The sequence below is a fragment of the Tiliqua scincoides genome, chromosome 5 (genome assembly GCF_035046505.1).
Source record: "Tiliqua scincoides isolate rTilSci1 chromosome 5, rTilSci1.hap2, whole genome shotgun sequence".
Taxonomy (NCBI): domain Eukaryota; kingdom Metazoa; phylum Chordata; class Lepidosauria; order Squamata; family Scincidae; genus Tiliqua; species Tiliqua scincoides.
In genome coordinates this window covers 104,195,210-104,211,159 of record NC_089825.1, presented here as the reverse complement: position 1 = coordinate 104,211,159, position 15,950 = coordinate 104,195,210, and the positions used below count along the sequence as shown (strand labels likewise).

Sequence of the window (15,950 nt, the reverse complement as noted above, 5' to 3'; positions counted from 1 at the left end):
GCCACAAATCCATAAGGGGGGTTGTAACCAAACATTGCCCCTCACCCAGGAGCCGGGACAGTGCACCCATTAAGTGGGCTGGTAACGAAACATCACCCCTCTCTAAGGAGAAACGACTACACGGGTTGTTAACAGAAACCTCCTCCCCTCTTCCAAAGGCTTAGTGGCATTATGCCCACTAAGTGGGTCTGCACCAGAACACCCCCCTTCTCTGAAAGGAGTAGGGGTAGTACTCCTGGTAAGCACATTGTTGACCGAACACCACCAACCCCACCAAAGTCGGGTAAGCACACCCATTAAGCAGCCTGGTAACAGATCATCATAACAGAAGCCAAATTTAGGCTTTTAGGCATGAAGCTGAAAGCCAGGACCTCAAAGGTAGCGTTCTCTGAAGTGCTACCTGTTCCACGCGCAGGGCCAGCTAGGCAGGCGGAGATCAGGGGTCTCAATGCGTGGATGAGACGGTGGTGTAGGGAGGAGGGGTTTAGATTCGTTAGGCACTGGGGAACATTTTGGGACAAGCGGGGCCTGTACAAGAGGGACGGGCTCCATTTGAACCAGAATGGAACCAGACTGCTGGCGCATAACATTAAAAAGGTGGCAGAGCAGCTTTTAAACTGATCCCTGGGGGAAGGCCGACAGGAGCCGAGGGGCATCCGGTTCGGGACTCCTCATCCCATAGGGATGAGGATGGGGAGGTTAGAGAACAACAAGACAAAGGCAGGGTAGGAGAAGAAATTGGGAAAGGTAGGGTGATGGGATGTGATAGACGGTTTGGCACAATGAGAGGATGCGGGGACAAAGGAGCGAATAAGCAGCCCATCCTGGGGCATTCTGTGTATAAATGCTTTTATGCGAATGCCCGAAGTCTATGAGCAAAGGTGGGAGAACTGGAATGTCTGGTGACAAGGGAAAATATTGACATAGTGGGCATAACGGAAACCTGGTGGAATGCGGAGAATCAGTGGGATACCGCAATCCCGGGCTATAAACTCTACAGGAGGGACAGGCAGGGGCGTGTTGGAGGTGGGGTGGCCCTTTATGTTAAGGAAGGGATAGAATCCAGCAAAGTAGAGATTGAAGGTGGGTCCGACTCCACCGTAGAATCTCTGTGGGTTAAATTACCAGGCTTGTGCAGCAATGTAATACTGGGGGTGTGCTATCATCCTCCAGACCAGAAATCTGATGGGGACCTTGAAATGAGGAAACAGATCAGGGAGGTGACAAGGAAGGACAGGGTTGTAATCATGGGGGACTTCAATTATCCTCATATTGACTGGGTCAATTTGTGTTCTGGTCACGATAAGGAAACCAGATTTCTTGACGTGCTAAATGACTGTGGCTTAGAGCAGCTAGTCACGGAGCCCACCAGAGGACAGGTGACTCTGGATTTAATTTTGTGCGGTACGCAGGACCTGGTTAGAGATGTAAACGTTACTGAGCCATTGGGGAACAGTGATCATGCTGCGATCCGTTTTGACGTGCACGTTGGGGGGAAAATACCAGGCAAATCTCTAACAAAAACCCTTGACTTCCGACGGGCGGACTTCCCTCAAATGAGGAGGCTGGTTAGAAGGAGGTTGAAAGGGAGGGTAAAAAGAGTCCAGTCTCTCCAGAGTGCATGGAGGCTGCTTAAAACAACAGTAATAGAGGCCCAGCAGAGGTGTATACCGCAAAGAAAGAAGGGTTCCACTAAATCCAGGAGAGTGCCCGCATGGCTAACCAGCCAAGTTAGAGAAGCTGTGAAGGGCAAGGAAGCTTCCTTCCGTAAATGGAAGTCTTGCCCTAATGAAGAGAATAAAAAGGAACATAAACTGTGGCAAAAGAAATGTAAGAAGGTGATAGGGGAGGCCAAGCGAGACTATGAGGAACGCATGGCCAGCAACATTAAGGGAAATAACAAAAGCTTCTTCAAATATGTTAGAAGCAGGAAACCCGCCAGAGAAGCGGTTGGCCCTCTGGATGGTGAGGGAGGGAAAGGGGAGATAAAAGGAGACTTAGAGATGGCAGAGAAATTAAATGAGTTCTTTGCATCTGTCTTCACGGCAGAAGACCTCGGGCAGATACAGCTGCCCGAACGGCCCCTCCTAACTGAGGAGTTAAGTCAGATAGAGGTTAAAAGAGAAGAAGTTTCAGACCTCATTGATAAATTAAAGATCAATAAGTCACCGGGCCCTGATGGCATCCACCCAAGGGTTATTAAGGAATTGAAGAATGAAGTTGCAGATCTCTTGACTAAGGTATGCAACTTGTCCCTCAAAACGGCCACGGTGCCAGAAGATTGGAGGATAGCAAATGTCACGCCTATTTTTAAAAAGGGAAAGAGGGGGGACCCGGGAAACTATAGGCCGGTCAGCCTAACATCCATACCGGGTAAGATGGTGGAATGCCTCATCAAAGATAGGATCTCAAAACACATAGACGAACAGGCCTTGCTGAGGGAGAGTCAGCATGGCTTCTGTAAGGGTAAGTCTTGCCTCACGAACCTTATAGAATTCTTTGAAAAGGTCAACAGGCATGTGGATGCGGGAGAACCCGTGGACATCATATATCTGGACTTTCAGAAGGCGTTTGACACGGTCCCTCACCAAAGGCTACTGAAAAAACTCCACAGTCAGGGAATTAGAGGACAGGTCCTCTCGTGGATTGAGAACTGGTTGGAGGCCAGGAAGCAGAGAGTGGGTGTCAATGGGCAATTTTCACAATGGAGAGAGGTGAAAAGCGGTGTGCCCCAAGGATCTGTCCTGGGACCGGTGCTTTTCAACCTCTTCATAAATGACCTGGAGACAGGGTTGAGCAGTGAAGTGGCTAAGTTTGCAGATGACACCAAACTTTTCCGAGTGGTAAAGACCAGAAGTGATTGTGAGGAGCTCCAGAAGGATCTCTCCAGACTGGCAGAATGGGCAGCAAAATGGCAGATGCGCTTCAATGTCAGTAAGTGTAAAGTCATGCACATTGGGGCAAAAAATCAAAACTTTAGATATAGGCTGATGGGTTCTGAGCTGTCTGTGACAGATCAGGAGAGAGATCTTGGGGTGGTGGTGGACAGGTCGATGAAAGTGTCGACCCAATGTGCGGTGGCAGTGAAGAAGGCCAATTCTATGCTTGGGATCATTAGGAAGGGTATTGAGAATAAAACGGTTAGTATTATAATGCCGTTGTACAAATCTATGGTAAGGCCACACCTGGAGTATTGTGTCCAGTTCTGGTCGCCGCATCTCAAAAAAGACATAGTGGAAATGGAAAAGGTGCAAAAGAGAGCGACTAAGATGATTACGGGGCTGGGGCACCTTCCTTATGAGGAAAGGCTACGGCGTTTGGGCCTTTTCAGCCTAGAAAAGAGACGCTTGAGGGGGGACATGATTGAGACATACAAAATTATGCAGGGGATGGACAGAGTGGATAGGGAGATGCTCTTTACACTCTCACATAATACCAGAACCAGGGGACATCCACTAAAATTGAGTGTTGGGCGGGTTAGGACAGACAAAAGAAAATATTTCTTTACTCAGCGCGTGGTCGGTCTGTGGAACTCCTTGCCACAGGATGTGGTGCTGGCGTCTAGCCTAGACGCCTTTAAAAGGGGATTGGACGAGTTTCTGGAGGAAAAATCCATTATGGGGTACAAGCCATGATGTGTATGCGCAACCTCCTGATTTTAGGAATGGGTTAAGTCAGAATGCCAGATGTAGGGGAGAACACCAGGATGAGGTCTCTTGTTATCTGGTGTGCTCCCTGGGGCATTTGGTGGGCCGCTGTGAGATACAGGAAGCTGGACTAGATGGGCCTATGGCCTGATCCAGTGGGGCTGTTCTTATGTTCTTATCATCCTCCCCTAAGGAGAAGGGGTAGCATGCCTGTTAAGCAGGTTGGTAATAGAACTCCACTCTTCCCTTAAAGGTGTAGGGGGCGGCACACATATCTCCTCTCTCAAAGAGCAAGGGCGGCATGCCCACCAAGCGAGTTACTAAATGCCCTGCTGATGCCCAGGGAAAACATAATATTAAATGCTACACTCACATATTAAATGCCCCATCCACTCTGCCCCATTCCTTGGGTGCTGAAGCCTGGCCAGGCAGCTTTCAAAGCAGCTCCCACATAGATGGAGTGTATGCTGTAAGCAATCCGAGATGGCCAGGGGCTCCCCATATGCCTCTAAATATCCTCCAAAACTGATGAAGTATTAACAAGGAGGAGGTCAGGTGCCTGGGAGGAGATTGTTGCGGGTGGTTGGGCTGGTGTATCTGTACTGGCTTGCACTCATTGGAGCTCATTTTATGCCCGTATACTCATCATTAAGTCCCATTAAAATCAATGGAATACACTCCCAGGAAAGTGTGGACAGGATTGTAGCCTTAAGTCCAGCTATGTCTACCCGGATACAAGACCCCTTATACTCCTGGGACTTATTCCTTGGAAGTTGGAGCCAGGATCTGAGCCCTATGCTCCAAGCCTCTGCATGCCCCAATAGAAGCAAGCCCCCATTATCCCCCAGGGGCTTACTCCCCATAAAGTGGGCAAGGACTGCAACCCTATGACCGAGTCTCTGTGTGCCTGTTCAGAATTGTCATGAATATGCACAGTTTAGGCCTAGTAACATTGCAAAGCCTGAACCACAGTAACCCAGTAACACAGAAGAGGCTTGCAAGGGGCTTGCAGTCCTAGCTGCCAGGATTTACAATTCAATGGAAGGTGATAATGTAGCACCTGGGCAGCCAGAAAGACGCCCATCCATCAAGGATGGAATGCAGCTGTAGATCTCCAGGGGGGAGGGAAGAGCTGAGAGGGCGAGCTTCCAGCCCCACTTCTGAAGGACAGGGTTTTTGTTCCTTGTCTCTAGTGAGAGAGGTGGTGGGTGCACATCCTGCCCCACCAGGACCATGTGGCCTCTTAGGTAACTGAGGATCCACAAAAGAAGATGACCCAGGTGAGAGTCAGAGATCAATAGAGTTAGCCAGTCAGCTCTGCTGTTCTATGCTGATGTTTCCTAGAAGCTTTTATGCCTCTAGCATTTGCTGCCTTTGTAACCTTTTTGCAACCCTATGTATTTAACAAAGTAGAAAATCTCTTTACCATGTTGGTTCATTGTCTATTGGGGACAAAGGCCCAGAATCCTGCCCAGCCATTCAGCAAGCCACCAAAAATCCTCATTGTGGACTAGAAACTTGATGACTGAGACTTTAAGCAAAGGAAGTGCTCAACTATGGGACCCACTCCCAAGAAAGTGTGTGTAGCACTGCAGCCAGAGTCCGCCTGCCTCCTCAGAAGCAAGGCCCACCATAGACCATGGTGCCCACTCTCAGGAAAGTGTGTCTAGGATTGCAGCCAGAGTCCAAGGCTCTGCCTGCCTCCTCAGAAGCAAGGCCCATAGACCATGGGGCCTACTCTCAGGAAAGTGTTTCCAGGACTGTGGCCAGAGTCCAAGGCTCTGCCTGCCTCCCCGGAATCAAGGCCCATAGACCATGGGGCCTACTCTCAGGAAAGTGTGTCCAGGACTGTGGCCAGAGTCCAAGGCTCTGCCTGCCTCCCCAGAATCAAGGCCCATTATAGACCATGGGGCCTACTCTCAGGAAAGTGTGTCCAGGACTGTGGCCAGAGTCCAAGGCTCTGCCTGCCTCCCCGGAATCAAGGCCCATAGACCATGGGGCCTACTCTCAGGAAAGTGTTTCCAGGACTGTGGCCAGAGTCCAAGGCTCTGCCTGCCTCCCCGGAATCAAGGCCCATAGACCATGGGGCCTACTCTCAGGAAAGTGTGTCCAGGACTGTGGTCAGAGTCCAAGGCTCTGCCTGCCTCCCCGGAATCAAGGCCCATAGACCATGGGGCCTACTCTCAGGAAAGTGTTTCCAGGACTGTGGCCAGAGTCCAAGGCTCTGCCTGCCTCCCCGGAATCAAGGCCCATAGACCATGGGGCCTACTCTCAGGAAAGTGTTTCCAGGACTGTGGCCAGAGTCCAAGGCTCTGCCTGCCTCCCCGGAATCAAGGCCCATAGACCATGGGGCCTACTCTCAGGAAAGTGTTTCCAGGACTGTGGCCAGAGTCCAAGGCTCTGCCTGCCTCCCCAGAATCAAGGCCCATAGACCATGGGGCCTACTCTCAGGAAAGTGTTTCCAGGACTGTGGCCAGAGTCCAAGGCTCTGCCTGCCTCCCCAGAATCAAGGCCCATAGACCATGGGGCCTACTCTCAGGAAAGTGTTTCCAGGACTGTGGCCAGAGTCCAAGGCTCTGCCTGCCTCCCCAGAATCAAGGCCCATTATAGACCATGGGGCCTACACTCAAGAAAGTGTGTGTAGGATTACTGCCAGAGTCCAAGGCTCTGCCTGCCTCCCCAGAATCAAGGCCCATAGACCATGGGGCATAGGATTACGGCCAGAGTCCAAGGCTCTGCCTGCCTCCTCAGAAGCAAGGCCCATTATAGTCCAAAGGGCTTACTCCCTGGAAAGTGGGGCGAGGACTGCAGTTCTATGGTCCAAGCCTCTGCATGCCTACTCAGAAGCAAGCCCCATTATAGTCTAAGGGGCTTCCTCCCTGGCAATCGTGGTTGGGGTTGCAGCCCCAGCATTTCAACCTCTGCCTGGCTCCTCAGAGGCAAGCCCCATTATGGTCTCTGGGGCTTACTCGCATGAAAGTGGGTGATGTGGAGGCGCTGAGCTGGCGCCGCCTCCCATGGCGACTCCCCATGTGCGTGATCCTGCATGCAACAGGGATCAGGGCTCCTGTGCTGGCCTGCAGCCGCATGCAGTAAGCTGCAGCAGTCCTGCAGCTCGAGCCACGTGCAGCCAGGCGCCTGCTTCCATGCCATGTAGATCCTGCTTCCACGTGGAGCGCGCTGGGAGCCCTGGGCTTGCCTGCCAGCCGCATGCAGGGAGCTGCAACAGTCCTGCATCTGCATGGTCAGGCACCTGCGCCTTCGGGAGGGCTCCTGCGATGCAGAGCCTGCTCCCATGTGGAGCGCACTGCGACCTGCTACTTGGGCAGGCAGGAGCCCTGCGCTCACAGCGTCCCTCTCCTGCAACCCTTGTGGGTACCCTCCCAGGAAGCAGCAGCAGGAGCGCCACGTGCGCTGGAGACCTGGGCAAGGCCAGCAGGGAGTCCTGGCTCTGAGCTAGAAGGCGGCTCCGCCCACCAGGCCAGGGACTGAGAGCACACTCCAAGCATATCTGCTTGGAGCAAGTCCCCCTGCCATCCCCGGGGCTTACTCCCAGGAAAGTGGGAAACTCACTGGGGCTTACTCGCAAGAAAGCCAGTCCCCCTGCACTCCCGGGACTTACTCCCAGGAAAGTGGGAAACTCCCTGGGGCTTACTCGCAAGAAAGCCAGTCCCCCTGCACTCCCGGGGCTTACTCCCAGGAAAGTGTGCCTGGACTGCACCTGATCCTTCCTTGGGCAGAGCCTGTCCAAACCCCCATTCCCACCTTACAGATCAAACACGCTGCACATGAGATCCATCGCAGGAGGCCTCCTCGGGAGTTGCACTGGTCCTAAGGTGGCTGAATGGGGTCAGGTCCACTCTATTCCCACAGTGCCCACGTGCACAAAGAGGAAGAGGGCTGGGTCTCGTCCCCTTTTAAAGGACCACCGTAACTGCCCAACCCAGCCCTCTACACCTCCCCCTTGGGGAGGGGCTCTCGTGTCCTGGTCAGGCATAACAAACTTCGATCACCTCCTTAAAGGGGGCGATCGTGCTAATAATAAAAATCTATATGGGATCATTGGTTGCAAAATGCAAATAAGTTAAATGCCCATAAGGAGGGTAAAGATTACCAAAGTATTTCCCCCATGAATACCGCTGAACCAGTGTGGGCAAATTATGAATGTTTCTCCGATATGTCCCAAAGGAAACAAGGAGGAATTACAGGTACAAATGTAAGAACAATTATGTTTTAAAAAGGGAATCAAGAGATGTGAAGAGTAAAAGAGGGTCATCGACTGCTAAATGGTATTAGAAGACATCTATTTAGGATTCTGTGACCATTCTGTGGATTTTTTAAAAAAAATTTCACACTGAATATAGAAGGTAGAGAAATACAAAATGGAAGTTTGTAGAAACATATTTAAAGCTGATTGAGTGAAATATCTGCAGCTGGACTTTGATACCTTCTCCTCGGATTTTTGTATGGATGGATTCAGCTCAGAGGGTGAGATCTGCAATCCCACTGCGTTGTGAAGGGGTTCACCTCGCCAGGTCCATCAAGCTGAGGCTCTGTGAAACCCCAGCCTACATGATGGCTGACCTACCACATTGCTGAATCTCTTAGGCTGCTGTGAGAGCAGTCAAAGCATGGGATGCGGCTCCCAGTTCAGACCATGTCTGTGCATGACAAAAATGAAACACTACTCGCTTCAAACTCCGGGCCGGATTTTCTTGCATGTCCTGATGGGGCAGCATAGTACTGCTGAGGCAGAGAGGGGAATACCTCTCTGCCCCAGCTCTGGGTGTGGATTGCACTCTTTCTTGTTTAATTGTTGTGTAGCTTATTAGTGGTATAACTGCATATTTTTATGGCTGCAGCTCCTCCCTCCCTTGAGAGCTACAGCAGAATAATATGAATAGATGGTAGTTATAATCATCTTGTATTTCCTCCTGTCACACTGAAATGCTGGCTGAGATGTATGACTTCTGCAACGGGCAACTTGCATGTATCTAATGCATTATCCCATAAAAAGTTTGGATGGAACTTTGATAGACTTCAGTAATCCGCAAGGCCTCTAAAGTGCTGGTCTCTGCAATACGGAACGTGGAACAGAACGTGTCAGCCACTGTATCCGAATCATGGCCCAGTTGGGAACCCTGCTCCACAAAGCTATGGAGCATTACTCAAAGGCTACAATTCAGTGACTGGATTGTAGAGTGCAAGTACCATTGAACACAGTGAACCTGAAAACTGCATGTCAGAGTTTCTCAAACTGTGGGTCAGGACCCTACTAGGTGGGTCATGAGCCAATTTCTGGTGCGTCCCCATTAATTTCAAAATTTTATTTTTAATCTGTTAGACTTGATGCTACCATGCTATGTGACTGCATTTGGACAAATGTCAGAAATCTGTACTTTTGATAGGCTACTATGTATATGTTTTTAATAATTATCGTCAATTGCGCTTACTCCTGGGTAAGTGTGAATAGAATTATAGCCTAGGATTGTTAAAAAATTTTCCTGCTTGATAAGGTCACGTCTGGCTAAGATATCACTTCTGGTGGGTCCCAGCAGATTGTCACCCTAAAAAAGTGGTTCCCAATGCTAAAATGTTTGAGAACCACTGCTGTATGCAACAGGACAAATGAATTTTTAGTAACAAATATTACTAAAATATTAGTATGTTTAATATGCTTCCGTTTGTTATTCTGCATGTACAGATCTTTCAGCTGTCCACTATGGAGAATCAAACCAAAATAACAGAGTTTATACTGTTGGGACTCTCCAGTGATCCACTGGCACAGATATTTCTGTTCGTGGTATTTCTCATAATCTATGTGGTGACATTATTAGGCAATTCAGCCATCATTCTGGTCATCAGGACTGAGTCTAGCCTCCACCTCCCTATGTTCTTCTTTCTCAGCCATTTGGCCTTTGTCGACATCTGCTACTCTTCTGTCACAGCCCCCAAAATGTTGCAAAACTTGATAGCAGAGAGGAAAACTATCTCTGTGTCAGGATGCCTTTCACAGATCTTCTTCTTTCATCTTTTTGGTGGTACTGAGGTTTTGATTCTCTCTGCGATGGCCTTTGATCGCTATGCTGCTATATGTCATCCACTGCGTTATTCAGCCATCATGAAACAGCAGCTTTGCAGACAGTTCGTGGGTGGAGCCTGGGCAATGGGCTTCTTGGATGCTGTGACCAACACATTGCCTTTGCTGAACCTCCGATTCTGTCGACTCAACACAATCAGCCACTACAGCTGCGAAATTCCTACTGTCTTGAGTTTGACATGCAGTGATACCTTCTTTAATTACACGGTTCTGTTTGCTTCTACTTTTGTTTTTGGTGTACCATCCATCTTGCTCCTTCTTGTCTCTTACATTTACATCATCTCTGCCATTCTGAAGATTCAGTCAGCCAAGGGAAGGAGCAAAGCCTTCTCCACCTGCAGCTCCCACCTCATTGTCATTTGCTTGTTTTATCTGTCAGCTTTTTTCCAGTACATGAAGCCAAATTCCCCTTCCCTTAAGGACCTGGACAGGGTGGCCTCAATCCAGTATAGCATTTTAACTCCCATGTTAAATCCCATCATTTACAGTCTAAAAAACAAAGAGATGAAGATAGCGATGGGAAAACTGTTTAGAAAAAGTAGGTAATACTACACAAAAATACATCACAAAATGTAGCAATACAGTGTGTGCGAATGTTTCTCTGTGTGTCTTTTTATGGGGTCTTTTAGAATTGGTGCTCAACTTATTTACTTGGGTAATTAGTTAGAGCACAGTGTTGTCTTGAAGGGGATTGGGGTAACTCAGCACTCTGTAGCCTTTATTTTCCCTCAAGAGCAGCCAGGAAAACATGGAATCTTTTTGGCTTGGTGGATAGAACACCATTAGCGAGAATCTGTTGAAGAGACAACTAAGGGAATGTCTTCAAAGTTACAAGATATTTATTAAAGAAACATGTAGTTACAGAGGTAAAAATAAAATAAAAAAGTCCACAAAGCCTAACATGTATGTTTGTTAATAATGTAATGTTCCTAGGTTGTGGTGTGAGTTTATTTGGTGCACCAATATGAAATACAGGTTGGGCAGCCCTTATCCAGAATTCTGAAACCCAAAGTATTCCAAAACACATAACTTTTTTTAGCATCTTAATTTATAAATCAATACAAAGGATAGCAAATGAACCAACTCAATACAACCAATACAAACAGCAACAAAAACAACACCATATCTACATACATAAGATACAAATACTACATGTATAATGCACAAAATGCCAATGGCACCAAGGGACAGCACCTTGGGAAAAGCCCAGGATTGGGCTCTTATTGGTTAATTATTTAGACTCTTCTCAATAGTTTATTTCATTTCTCTCTAATCCTCAAATCCAGAAATCATTCTATCATTTTTTTTCTCTTGTATGCAGAAAATCAATGTGTGGTTTCCAGTTGTTCATAAATGTAATCAATGACTTCTCTTTAAGTAAAATTGTAAGTTGATCCACTTCTGCTCAATCCACAACCTTTATCTACCAATCTCCAACCAGCCGTATTTCTGTCGTTTTCCAATGTTGTGCACAATATATTCTTTTTTGAGAGCCAACAGGACACCACGAGTGGAAAATTCCATACCTTACTTCATGTGACGGGTTGCACAAAATTATTAGAAAATATTGTATAAAATTACCTTCAGGCTATGTGAACAAGGTCTCTATGAAAATAAATGAATTTCATCTTTAGACTTGGGCCCCATCTCCAATATAACTGATTAGGTATATGTAAGGATTCCAGAATATTGAAAAATCCTATATCCAAAACACTGGTGCCAAGCACTTTGGATAATGGATGCCCAACCTGTGTTCTTGCTTAATGAAAAGTTTTTGTTAAGAATTTTGAGATGTTACCATGCTGCTTCCTTGGAGCAGACTGCACAGGTTTTACTTTTACCTCTGCATGTAGCATATCATTAGTGTATAGAACTCATGGCCAGGTGATGTCTTGATGGCAACTAGCCTGGATGGTTTTAAAAGAGGATTGAACACATTCAGGAATATCAGATCTAATGATGAGTATGTGCTGTGTCTGGACTCAGTGGTGATATGGGAATAACAGTCAGTGCAAAGACTGCCTTTCTCTCCTCCTTGAGAGTTTCCCAAAAGCCGGACTCTGGATTAGATGGGTCTTTTGCCTTATCCAGCATGGATTTTCTTTTATCCCTATGCCTTGATAAATGAACATCACCTATAGAGGTGTGTGATTTTAGGTAGAGAGGCAGCCAGGGAGATGAGCCTTTTTTCACATTTCCCGGCCTGTTTGTGTCTCAAACTAGTTCAGTCAAGGTGCTTTTCCTTCAGTCATATACAATGTGTGGATTTACCTTATCCCTCTCATAGTATGCCGTACGTCAGATAGCTGTTTAGCTAGAAAGCTAGCTTTGAAACTGCTGAAATTCTCTATTAGCTAGTAGACCTTTCTTAACCCATTTTTGCCCGACCCACAGGTATACAAATTTGGCCCCTGTTGTGTATTTGCAACTTTGGGCAGAAATGGCTTAAGTACAATTGTGATTCTAGTCATTTCCATCATGCACATTTACAACAGCATATTTCATATGCTATTTCATAGCATATTAGTCCACCATATGACAAAGGCAGCCCAATTCTGTCCTCAGCAGGACCACTGACTGCAGCGGCGTCAAAATTGATTGTTATGATGGGATAACAGATTATGGCTTTGAAGGAGAGTTTCTTTGCCCCCACATCCATTCCTTGTATGTATGTACATAAGAAAATATTGCAAAGGTGCTATACTGTAAAGTCTCAAGTGATCTCTCTTACCCGAAGGAAATTACACTTGGTAGTACTGTCCCTGGAACTTCTCACTGCTCAGGGAAGTAGAGAGCATGGGGCAATACTATGAAGTAAAGAGTACACAAAAGCAATTAAGAAGACAATCAAAGTGGATAATGTATCAGGATTCTAAAATCTCACATGCATCAAAAAAAAAAATCAGAAACTTGAATTGTAAGAAGTTCCTTCCTGGTGATGCCACAAAGGTTTATTCCCAGTGGCACTATTATTTCCATAAAGATTTGAAACTTGGTTCATCTGGTGCCTATAACAGCATCAGACAAATTAGGATCAGTCATCGGTCTGATGAAACACCTGTTGCATGGGGTCCCTGTCAGCTACCAGATACCATATAAAAAATTATTCAAAGATATGCAGAGGAGGAAACATATGGGCAAAAACTAACCAGAACAAAAAGGAATGTTGGTAAGTTTTTTTTAATTTGCCTCTACTCCAACTTCTGCAAAATATAGGAACAGGCTCTTTGAATCCCACTGAGTTTAAAGAGATTTATTAAAAATAAAAATAACATTGGAGATAAATGTAATCATTTTAGATAATAGACCAGTGCGTTTTTTTAAAAATATATATATTTCCTTAGCAGTGAAACATATGGCAAAGTGGCTACTACACTATGATTAAAAACTACTCCTGCCAAGTGGCGAACAAGACTGGTGAACAAGTGACCGTGTGAAGTGCTGTTTCTCTTATATTTATCATGGGAGGAGCAACTATCTGTATTTACCCCAACAGAGTGTCTTCAGTAATGACTATTTGCTGGTGTTTCTTTTCAATCTTTTCTTCGATTGTGAACTGCTCTCGATCAGAGAACCATTCATTTCGTCATTGTGCTCCCCGAAATTATTGTGTGATCATTTTTTTAAAAATTGAAAATCACTATTTTAATATTCTTCATGATAATAAAATTAATAATATATCCTACGATTTGTTAATAAATGCCAAAATTGGGGAATCTTCAGGATATGCAGAATCCCCTTCAATATATGAATTCTATATTAATTCATTTGCCTTCCTTGGAAAGTCTCACAGTTCTCTGTGTGTGGGTGGGTGGGTTGGTGAGAGATAGAGAGAGAGCAGGGCCTCTGAGAACAATTTTATCAGGGGCTACAAAGTTTCTTTGGGTCCCTTCCCAAAGGGGGAGGGGGGAAATAGTGGCAAGCAGAACAGGGGAAAAATAAGAGAGGGGTGGGTGCTGACAGCCAGAATAGTCTTTGTAGGCCAGGTCTTCCAGGTTTCTTGATGTGGAGCCCAGGTCTACCCCACCATGAAGCATTGGCAGCTAGATTAAGTAATGTGGAAAATCAAACACACAGCGAGTTCAAGTCAAGTCCCTCTAAAATCTTTGAAACATAGAAAATCCATGGCAGAACATTAGCATCATCATATTTAGGCTCACACTAGAATGGACAGTGTCCTGTGTGCACCAAAATGAATTTCTGCAGCAGCTGTAGCTCTGCAGCTGGATTCCTGAGCTCCAACCCACTCCTTCATGGTTAGCAGATCCACAACCCAAAGAGCGAATGCAGAAGGTCAATTTCCTCCCTGATTTGGCACTGTGTTCAGGAGGGTCATGGCTGTATTCCTGGGCCCAGTTTGTCTGGCTTGCAGCAGCAACTGTCTGTGGTTGTGCCCCCAGTATCATATGCAGGCAGTGAGTTCAAGTGAGATAGGAAAATGTGACATCCCAGGATCTTTCTGGGTCTCATCTTTGACTCCTGGGACCCCCTTCTGACCCTGAGCACAAAAGGGGGTACAAATTACCCCCTTTATCTCCCTCTCCTAGTCCCTGAGAGAGAGAGAAAGAGAGAGAGAGAGATTTCATCTTCTTAGAGATTATCAGTTGACCTAATCCAGGGGTGCTCAAACTTTCAACTTTAGGGATGCTGGACCTGTAACAAGTGTATAGAAGAGAGAATTGCAGCAGGTGCAACTTGTCATCCCACAGATGACAAGCTACACCTGCTGAAATTCTCTCTTCTATACACTTGTTAAAGGTCCAGCATCCCTAAAGTTGAAAGTTTGAGGACCCCTGACCTAATCTATCTACTCTTCTTAACCAAGTAACCATCACATAATTTATTTGTCTAGGTCACCACTGTTGGACACTCTGAAACAAATAATCAATCAGTTACAGAATTCATACTGGTTGGCCTAACCAGTTCACCTGGACTACAGTCACTGCTCTTAGGGGCATTTGCCTTCATCTACGCTATGGCACTAGCTGGGAACCTGCTTCTCATCCTTGCCATATGCACTTGCAAGAAACTCCACACTCCCATGTACTTCCTGCTCACTAACCTGTCCTTAGTGAATGTGTTGTCCATCTCAGTTACAACACCCAAAATGCTCCAGAATCTTGGAACCCACAGAAAAAGCATCTCCTTTTACGGCTGCATTACACAAGTCTACCTCTTCATTTGGGCTCTAGTGACCGAACTTCTCATCCTCACATTTATGGCTTTCGATCGTTATGCTGCTATCTGCCATCCTTTGCAGTATGTAATCATCATGAGGAAAGACATGTGTGTTGGAATAACTATGAGCATATGGGTTGTTGGACTGGCCAATTCTACATTTCATCTTGGTTTTTTGCTTCAATTGTCCTTCTGCAGATCTAATATCATTAATCACTTCTTCTGTGATCTTCCCCCACTATTGAAGCTTTCCTGCTCAGACCCCAGCCTGAATGAGACTCTGACTTCTGGGGCAGCTGTCATCTTTGGGGTCTGCACTTGTGGGTTGACTTTAACTTCATATTTTTTCATCCTGAGGGCCATATTCACAATCCACTCTACTGAAGGAAAGAAGAAAGCTTTCTCAACGTGTTCCTCTCATCTCATCGTAGTTAGTTTTTATTTTTCTTCAGCCATTTATAGTTATATCAGGCCCACTTCAAGTTCTTCTCTTGAAAAAGACAAGTTGGTTTCCCTCCTTTATACAGTGGTAACCCCTGTACTTAACCCCATTGTATATTCTCTGAGAAACAAAGATGTGAAAGAGGCACTCAAGAGCCTTCCTGGAAGAGGTCTGCTGTTGTGGAGGCCACAAGTCTGATCTTGTGAAATGTCTAAGGGTGCAATCATAACCCCTTATGTCAGTGCTTTCCAGCACTGACATAAGGGCAATGCAGCTCCAAGATAAGGGAACAAACATTCCCTTACTTTGATGAGGCCTCCGTGAGTGCCACCCAACTGCAAGATGCAGCACATGTCCCATTGGCACCGCTATGCCAGTTCTGGAAAGCACTGGCATAAGGGGTTAGGATTGCGCCCTAAGTTAAAATATATTGAAGTGAAGGTATATAGTGTCTATATAGTATATAGTAAAAGTATATAGAAATATATAGTGAAGGCATAGTTGAGTTGATGACAGTGCTCCAGCCAAAGGGTGTACTTGTGTGATGATTGCACCATGAAGGGGTAACATCTGCAGAAATGGA

At 46.3% G+C, this 15,950-nt stretch overlaps 2 protein-coding genes across 2 annotated transcripts; both read left to right on the top strand.

The window, feature by feature from the left end:
- The first annotated feature begins 9,357 nt into the window (after positions 1-9,357).
- LOC136652806 (olfactory receptor 8S1-like) lies at positions 9,358-10,293 on the top strand. The gene has a single exon (XM_066629730.1). It carries the CDS (start codon positions 9,370-9,372, stop codon positions 10,291-10,293), a length of 924 nt encoding a protein of 307 aa, XP_066485827.1. The 5' UTR covers positions 9,358-9,369.
- Positions 10,294-12,910: 2,617 nt separating this feature from the next.
- Positions 12,911-15,565, top strand: LOC136652805 (olfactory receptor 13G1-like). The gene is made up of 2 exons (XM_066629729.1): positions 12,911-12,916; positions 14,600-15,565. Exons 1-2 carry the CDS (start codon positions 12,911-12,913, stop codon positions 15,563-15,565), a joined length of 972 nt encoding a protein of 323 aa, XP_066485826.1.
- Positions 15,566-15,950: the final 385 nt, after the last annotated feature.